Genomic DNA, 8,921 nt, shown 5'->3' on the forward strand with positions numbered 1-8,921 from the left:
TTTTGGCTTTCGCCGTTTGTTGTTTTCTCAGGATTTCGTTAGAAACCTTGGTCAAAATGCACACTCAAAAACAAATATTCCAGCACCTAAAAGCATCAAACATTAACAAAATCGGCCCCCAACTGCGCAATGATTAAGTGACTAAAAACTTAAATTATCCTAAAATACTATACCAACCACAACCGATTAACCCCAAACAACCATAACAGTCCCAAATTGGCAGAATCGCTTACCTTCGAGCGAACAACACCTCCTCAAATCTTAACTCGTCAGTGAAATATTTGCTTATTGAATTTACCCTAAATAAATTAATCAATTATCACGACTAAATAAACAATCCCCAAAAATACATATCCAACAACATAACTTAAATCTTACCCAACACCACGAAATCACACAAGAGTGTAATAGCATAGAAGGAATTGAAACACATAGGTTATAACAATTTCGGCTTAGCAATTGGTAAAAGAAAAATCAAAATTGATAAGGAAATATTTGGGAAAAAGAAATTAATAAGAATGGCACAAGAATAGACGAAAGAATAGAAGAGAAAAAATAAAGAATAACAAATTGCAAAAGTAAGAAGAAGAATAGTGGCGTGAAATGGGGGGGTTAAAGGGAAAAAGAAATGTGGGGGTTTGTTTAGGGTGATATTATTTTATTTAATTATACTATTATTAAAACAAAAAAGGATAATCACCTAAAGGTTACTTTCCTAAAATTAAGAATACACATCTATTTCCACAACTAAACAGTTATCTAACTAAGAGTTTAAATCAAATCTAAACTCCTCCCCACCTTGACAAAAAGAATAAAATACTATAGCATGCTCGCAAAGGGGTTTGAACTCTCGACCAAAGAAAACAATTAAAGGTCTAAAGCAGATACATCTTTTATGACAAAGTTGGACAAAACAAATGTTTAAATTTTTAGGGTGTTACAACTCTCCTCCTTAAAAGAAATTCCGACATCGAAATTTACCTGATTCAAATAGATGTGGATATTGTTGTCGAATTGAGTCCTTAGGTTCCCAAGTGGCTTCCTCAGTGCCATAATTTTGCCACAGAACCTTAACCAAAGGAATAGTCTTCCTCTTCAAGACTCTAATGTCTCGATCCAGAATCTGAACCAGCTCATCCTCAAAAGTCAAATCCAATCTTACCTCAATCTCCTCAACAGATACAATGTGAGATAGGTCAAAACGATATCGCCTCAACATGGAGACGTAGAACACATCATGGATACGTCCAACTCTAGAGATAGTTTTAATCGATTGGCGACTGATCCCACATATTTTAGAATCTGATAAGGCCCAATGGACCTAGGCTCAGCTTGCCCTTACGTCTAAACCGAAGGACTTTTTTCTACGGAAATACCTTAAGAAAAATATGCTCACTCACAGAATACTCAATATTCATCATCTTCAAATTTGAATAGGACTTCTGTTTATTAGAAGATGTCTTAAGATGATCTTGAATCAGTCTAACCTTATCTTTAGTCTCAGAAACCAACTCAGGACCCAAAACCCGTCTCTTGCCCAACTCAGTCCAACACACAACTCCGTCAGTAGCAGAAAATCCTCCCAACTACCTCAAAAATCAATCACACAACTTCGTAACATATCCTCTAGTATCTAAATCACCCTCTCAAATTATCCATCTCTTTGAGGATGGAATGTAGTACTGAAGTCTAATCGAGTACATAGAGCCTCATGAAGTTTCTTCTAGAACCCTATGATGTCTAACAATCTCGAAAATATACAACTTAGCCAGTTTTTACAAATAATAATCAGTCCTGACCAGAATGAAGTGAACAAACTTGGTCAAACGATCCACGATAACCCAAATAAAATCCTTCTTAGTGGGTGTTAAGGGAAACCAACTAACGAAGTCCATAGTCACTTGCTTCCATTTCCAAAGGGGAATCTTAACCAAAGTTGAAGCAAACCCGAAGGCAATTGGTGCTCAGCTTTAACTTGCTGGCACGTTAGACAATGAAAGACAAAATTTGTTACCTCCCGTTTTAAACCAAGCCACCAGTATCACTCTTAGAGATCTTGATACATCTTATTCTCGCTGGGATGCATAGCATAAGGGTTACTATTCACTTCCCGCAAAATAGATTGCCTCAAATCAGAATCGTTGTGAACACAAACCGGACCTCAAAAATATAGAACCCCGTCACTGTTTATCCCATAATTAAAAGTACTACCTTCCTCAACCTTATGAAATCTAGGAACCAAAGAGTCATCCCCCAACTATTTAAACCGAATTTGATCAATCTAAGTCAACTTAACTTGCAATTCGGCTAATAGACCACTATCATCAAACAAACTTAGGCGAGCAAACATTTCCTTCAAATCAATCATCGCTCTACAATGAAAAATCAAAATTGATAAGGAAATATTTGGGAAAAAGAAAAGAACAACACAATAACAAACGAAAGAATGGAAGGAAAAAAACAAAGAAGAACAAATTGCAAAAGCAAAGAGAAAAATAGTGGCGTGAAATGTGGGGTTATGGGGAAAAAGAAATGTGGGGGTTTATTTAGGGTGATATTATGTTATTTAATTATATTATTATTAAAACCAAAAAGGATAATCACCTAAAGGCTATTTTCCTAAAATTAAGAATACACATCTATTTCCACAACTGAAAAGTTATCTAACTAAGAGTTTAAATCAAATCTAAACTCCTGCCCATATTGACAAAAAGAATAAAATACTATAATGTGCTTGCAAAGGGGTTCGAACTCACGACTAAATAATACAATTAAGGGTCTAAACCACTAAAGCAAATACCTCTTCTACGACAGAGTTAGACAAAACTAATGTTCAAATTTTTGGGGCGTTACAATGTGGGCCATACAAACGTGTGGGCCTATTTTTTAAAATTTCACCCTAAGACCGTATTTGTCATGCGAATAAAATTTAGCCCTTTTGTAGGGTTTGTATGGTATAAATATGACTAAAAGTCTTGACATCTAATGCTCTGTTTCTGTTTAATGCGACTTATGATTGCGCGAGATGTATGTTATGCGTTATAGCATAATGTGTTTTATGCTAATGTGATCTAAAATCTATTATGAATAGCATGTATGACATTCACACATTCGATATCTATTTATTTATGCATGTGCATCAGGGTGGGTTTGATCTGTGATGGATAAAGTGTATTCTAACAGTATTATTACAATTTCAGCGATTAAACTGCATTATCTATCTGGCAGCTTAGCTACACCTTTTGAGTGGCATACCACCATGACCCGGTGTGATTGGATGGAATGACTCTTATAGTCCTAATTGGTGTGATTGGTTGAATGGAATTGGTGTGTAGTAGACGGGGGTAGGATTTGTGATTGCATTTGTTTCCAAATTTGAATATGCATCTGTATCCGATTATGAAATACAGTTGATTCTGTATATGAGAATATATTTGAATCTGTATCTGAAAACGTATTTGTTTATTTATGTATATCTGATTTATTGCTTGGGATGTGTTACACACTAGGCTTCTAGCTCACCCGTTTGCTTAATACGTTTCAGGTGATCTTCAAACTTAGGACCGGACAGCGCGCTAGAGCTCAGATTGATTTCTCACTTAAGTTGGTATGATTATTTTTAATTGATCAAGTTTTTCAGACTTTTGGGTTTTTGAACTAATTTTTCGGATTTGGTTTGTTTTTGGGTTTTTGCTTTGATCGTTGGGTTTTTTGGTATTTTAAGATGAAATTGCAAAATCATACGATTTACCAATTTAGAATTCAGTTTCTAAAATTAAAACTCTGAAATTTCGTTGCGAAACTAAATAAGTCATTAAGTGATTTCATTGCAGGATAAGTGTTTCGAACATAAGATTTGACTAAAATTTGTAAGAGATTTTCTGTGAAATAAATAAGTGGTGTGCGCAACATGTAAGAGATTTGCTAAAAATTAATATTTTCAAATCATGTGATTATTAAAGTTAGAGAGCAAATTTCTGAAAGTTTCCACTATTTTATAAGTAAATGTTTAAGAGGTTGTGTTGAGAAATAGATGTTGTTAAACTTGTGATTTTCCAGAAACTTGTATAACCTTAGTTAAATTAAGATTTTAGATCATACGGCTTCTAAGCTAGATTTTTAAATTAGTTTCCGTACGAGTTGATGTAACTTTTCCATATTTGGCCATAACGTCTAGGTTGAGTTTAGGGTGTTAAAATAAAAGTTTATGACTCCTCAAGATTGTTACCGATTCCACGTAACCACAATAGTTTCAATGATAGTTTAATTATAAATTTCATCCCTCTACAAAAATTGAAAAGTTAATCTATTTACTTTAATTTATCAAAACTTGATCATCACAAAGTTAATCCAATTAAGTAACATAGTTAACATTGTCATCAAATTTCTAATTTAGAAATCATCAATTTTACATTATATATGCAAAGAATTTAAAAATAACAAATTAGTAAATACAAAGAAATAAAAAATAATTATTAATTTATAGGTAACAAATTAGTAAAAACATTTCAATTGTTTTTCTTAGAATGAAATAATAAAATAAAAGCCTTTACTTTTATTATCTTGTGTAGGATTTAAGCTTGATTTGCATCTAAAATTTTTTTCTGGTTTTAATTTGCACTATAATAAGCTTTTAACCTTTTAACATGTACCCAAATTAACCAAATATAAATTCTTAATATAAACCTTAAACTTAAATTATGGGCCGAATCAGATATTAATAAAAAGAAAAGCTTCTTCAAGTGTACAATTAAAATTTATGAACAACCCATAAAACTGATTAAAAGTTCTACTTTTTTATATTAAAGTAATACTTATAGATACCAGTTAAGGATTTTAATTACTAATTTAGTAAAAGTTTCACTAAATAAAATGTAATACTTTTATATATATATTTCCTTCAACATCACATTAACCGAAATTTGATTATGATTTTTAATAACCCTTAACTAATATCGTTATGCACTAATTAACATTTAATTATTTAACTTTAAAACACAAAATTGAAGTCCAGAATTGGATTTCTCATCACTACTGTCTTGAAAAAAATCCTGCAACAATATAAATATTTATATTTGACGTAAGAATAGTTTATAAATTCATATGTTATCAATAAATCAAATAATGCCATGCCAGAAAAAATGAATTTGTATTTATTTTAAAAAAAATGATATGGCAGCATCTGATTTGTTGATAATATATGAATATATAAACTGTTAACGCATCAAATATAAGCTTTAATGTGATTCTATTCAAACTCAAAAAATTTCCACCTCAAATTCAGTACGTTTTCAGTTGGAAGGATCCTCCAATGGCTTCAAATACACTTGTACTCCATATTTAGGCTTTATTGTCATGACCACAACCGGAGCATGTCGATAACGCTCCGAAATCGTGAAGCTAAACCGAGAAATCAACATCGCTAAGATGATCTTCGCTTCCATAATTGCGAAAGATTGGCCAATACAATTCCGTGGGCCAGCAGCGAAGGGTATGAAATGGCGACCGGCTGCAAAGGGTCTCGAATTAAACCTCTCTGGATTGAATTCATTGGCATCTTGTCCCCATAATTCTTCACTGTGATGGATGGCCAGCACCGGTATCCATAAGGATAGTCCCTTGGGGATAAGCAGGTCCCCTAACTTTATGTCTTGGAAAGCCATTCGAGGCAGCACTGTTGCTGGTGGATATAGTCTCAGTGACTCATTTATAACCATTTGTAGCTGCAAAATCAATTTCAATATTACAATTTTTTTTTTAAAATCAAACTAAACCAAACAAAATCAAACCCGACATTATGATTTGAATCGAATTTTAACCCTATTAAATATTTTCCTTCTTTTGATACCCTATTGTTCAACCTTAATCGTTTGAACTTTTTTTGGGTGCTGATCAACAATTGTAATATTATAATTAGGCCAGCGAAGCAGCTAAAAAAGTTTAATAATTTGAGGGGGGAGTTGTTTAGGCATTCTTTATAGCCAAAAAAAAAAAAACAGTATGGAAGGTACAAATTCAAGAAGTGGAGAGCCATGAACTAATGGAGCTAGTTGTTGAGTGTATAATCTATGGTGGAGACTACCAATTTCATGTAATATCTTTGCTGGATCCCTTTTAAATTGCTTTGTCTCGTGGAGACAATCCTTTAATATTCTATGGTTTTATATTCAAATATGCATGCTTTGGGGGTCTTATGATAATCTAAGAAAATGGGGGAGAGCCAATTAGGATTTTGGTGTACTATGTTAAAAAAAAAATATTGCAATTCTAAGTATCGGATACATATATTTATTAAGAATATAGGATGTTTAATTTTTTTTTTAATTTTAGAATACTATATCCTATCATTCGTATCTAAATTTTAGAAAAAAAAGACTGCAAATTGAGTTAGACCAAAATTAGCTAGTGGTCTAATAGTCTATTTTATTAGATAAAAGAGAAAAAAAAGAGTCCTTTTATAAACACCCATATAATAATTTTTTTAAATCCCATTATTCAAGAAAATAAATGAAGAATGAGTGAGGTGTGGACCAAAAAAAAAAGAAAGGTTAAGCTGCCTTTTCTTTTCTTTTAAGAATCACATTTAATGTATTGAAATTTTTTATCCTCATGTTTAAATATTTGAATTTAAATATCATATATATATACATATCCATTTTTTAATATATTTAAAGCATCATTAAAAGATTATATTTATGTAGCGATGACTAAACATTTGTGAAACACGGATTTTGAACATAAAATGGTTACCAGAGTGAGTTTGGGGAGTTGATCAAGAGAGGGGACTCCACCATCGCAGACCTTATTCACCTCGTCTCGAACCTTTTGTTGCCAATGAGGGTTAGTGGCCAATAACATGACAGTCCACGTAAGTAAAAGAGCTGTTGTTTCATGGCCGGCAAAGAAGAATGTCTTACATTCATCCATTATCAACTCTAAATTTATCTTAAATTTGCCTCCCCGTCTCTCCTTTTCCATCTCATTCAGCAATATGCCTAACAAATCATTCCCATACGAACTGCTTCGTCCTATCTCCATACAATCTTTTCGGCTTTGTATGATCTCCATTAGTAATCTCTCTACCTCCATTTTCAATGCCTTTATTTCTCTGTTGTATTTAGTCGGAAAAAACCTGTCAAATGTTTATCAATTTATTACACATTTGTCTCTCATTTTACCTTAAAATGAAACGGTCCGGTGCGAGGAATATGCTTTTGTTGGATACATTGAACCTGGAAAAAGTAGGTACTCACCGGCTTCCGGGAAAGCAAAGGTGCCTGCTGGCCTGAGCACAACGGTGTTGCAGAGATGTTAAAAGATGGAATATTTGCTTGCCTTTTTCATAACTGGTATCGAATTCGGTTCTTGCGATTATATCGGCAGTGAGTCTAGTCATGTATTCGCCGATTTCGAACTCGTTTTGGCCAGATTTCACTTCATTTAGCAGTGATTGAAGCATGTGTTTAGTGCATTCCACCATATGTGTTGAATAACTCTGTTGAATTCCAATTCCAAAATATCAGAAAAGATAAAATTATGGACTTGGAAAACCTTTTTCTTCGTTTGGGGTCCGACCTGATTCAAGTCCAAAACGATGAAAAAGATAAAATGAAGGTAAAATGTATAACAGTTTACCTTAAGCTTATCTCCCATGAATGCTGGAGCAGCAATATGTCGTTGATGGTACCATTCTTGGCCATTGGCCATTAACAAACCTTTACCAGTAAAATGCTTTGAGCCTTGCTGTTGCAGCCATGATTTGCCTGTCACAAGGTGGTGCTTCGTCATCAGTTCTTTGATCAATTCTATCTCTGTCAAACACATCCTTGGCTCAATCCCGTGCCAGTATATAAATCTTTTCCCTGTCAGATTTTCCCAGGAAACAAACACCAAGTTCAGCTGTCTGAAAAATTCACCTTATATGGTGAGATTTCGTTACCATATATATACACGTATATATGGCAGTATATAAATATTTTTTTCCCAGAAAAAGAAAAACTGTCGGCATATATTTATAGCATTACCATAGGAGTTAGACCACTTGACGTAATGAGGCAGAAGGCGGCCAACGACGTCGTGGTGGACTCCGTCCATATCATTTACGGTGGATTGGGAGGTTAGAGTAACCATCTCAATGATATTACCCGTTAATCTCCGGGGTTTGGGGCCACGAACCCCTTGTTTTTGCATCATGTTCTTGATGCGTCTAGGGATCAAAATGTAACAGTGGATAGTGTCAAACACAAGTTTGAACACCAATGAAATGAATAGAACGGAAAGGATCGTCAAGCAAACCACCATAGCTGCCATGGCAGTGATCTCTGCAAATCAATAACTACAAGTTATATAACTAATATGTATGTCAGTATATATATAGTTTGTGCGAGGAGAGAAAGATAGTGGAGGAAGGGAAAATTGTATTTGGTGGTTCAATGATAGTGGAGGCCGTCATGAATATTTTTTAAAAATGAAAATTAAGAAACAAATTTAAAAAAATTTGGGGTGTTTTTAACCAATGAATTGGATTTAGGGTTAGCATATATAGCATACGTTATATTTAAGTTTAATTGAATTAGGTATCTAATTCAATTAGAAAATGATTAAAAATTATTTATAAAATAAAAATATTATATGAAAAGTTTTATATATATAAATTTTATAAAATAACACAATTTAAATAGAAACTAAATCCTTAAATAATTACTTGAATTTAGGATGTCAAAATCTTCAAAAAAAATCATTTCATTCATATCATATCGTGGGTGTGTAATAGTCTAATATTATTTAAGCACTAATTTAGAAGAATTTTTTTATTAATATGATATTGGGAAAGAGGATAGTAAGGATAGGGATTGAATTCGTCTCATCTACGTGTTTAACAAAACTCTAACCATAATTCTAAACAAAAACTGAAACTAACA

At 33.1% G+C, this 8,921-nt stretch overlaps 1 protein-coding gene across 1 annotated transcript; it reads right to left on the reverse strand.

The window, feature by feature from the left end:
* Positions 1 to 5,003: 5,003 nt before the first annotated feature.
* Positions 5,004 to 8,324, reverse strand: LOC105803578 (cytokinin hydroxylase). Its single transcript, XM_012635828.2, has 5 exons — positions 8,025 to 8,324; positions 7,636 to 7,862; positions 7,254 to 7,495; positions 6,751 to 7,132; positions 5,004 to 5,723 (listed from the first exon to the last, which is right to left on the reverse strand). The coding sequence occupies exons 1-5, from the start codon at positions 8,308 to 8,310 to the stop codon at positions 5,292 to 5,294; spliced, it is 1,569 nt and encodes a 522-aa protein (XP_012491282.1). The 5' UTR covers positions 8,311 to 8,324; the 3' UTR covers positions 5,004 to 5,291.
* Between the last annotated feature and the right edge of the window lie 597 nt (positions 8,325 to 8,921).

The sequence above is a fragment of the Gossypium raimondii genome, chromosome 11 (genome assembly GCF_025698545.1).
Source record: "Gossypium raimondii isolate GPD5lz chromosome 11, ASM2569854v1, whole genome shotgun sequence".
In the NCBI taxonomy this organism is placed as follows: domain Eukaryota; kingdom Viridiplantae; phylum Streptophyta; class Magnoliopsida; order Malvales; family Malvaceae; genus Gossypium; species Gossypium raimondii.

What these genes read in the sequence shown, in the direction of transcription:
- LOC105803578 (XM_012635828.2), bottom strand. Translation starts at nt 8,310, where the DNA reads ATGGCAGCTATGGTGGTTTGCTTGACGATCCTTTCCGTTCTATTCATT. An exon ending in CAAGTGGTCTAACTCCTATG is followed by an intron (nt 7,863 to 8,024) that starts GTAATGCTATAA and finishes AAAATCTGACAG; the next exon opens with GGAAAAGATTTATATACTGG. An exon ending in TCATGGGAGATAAGCTTAAG is followed by an intron (nt 7,496 to 7,635) that starts GTAAACTGTTAT and finishes GGAATTCAACAG; the next exon opens with AGTTATTCAACACATATGGT.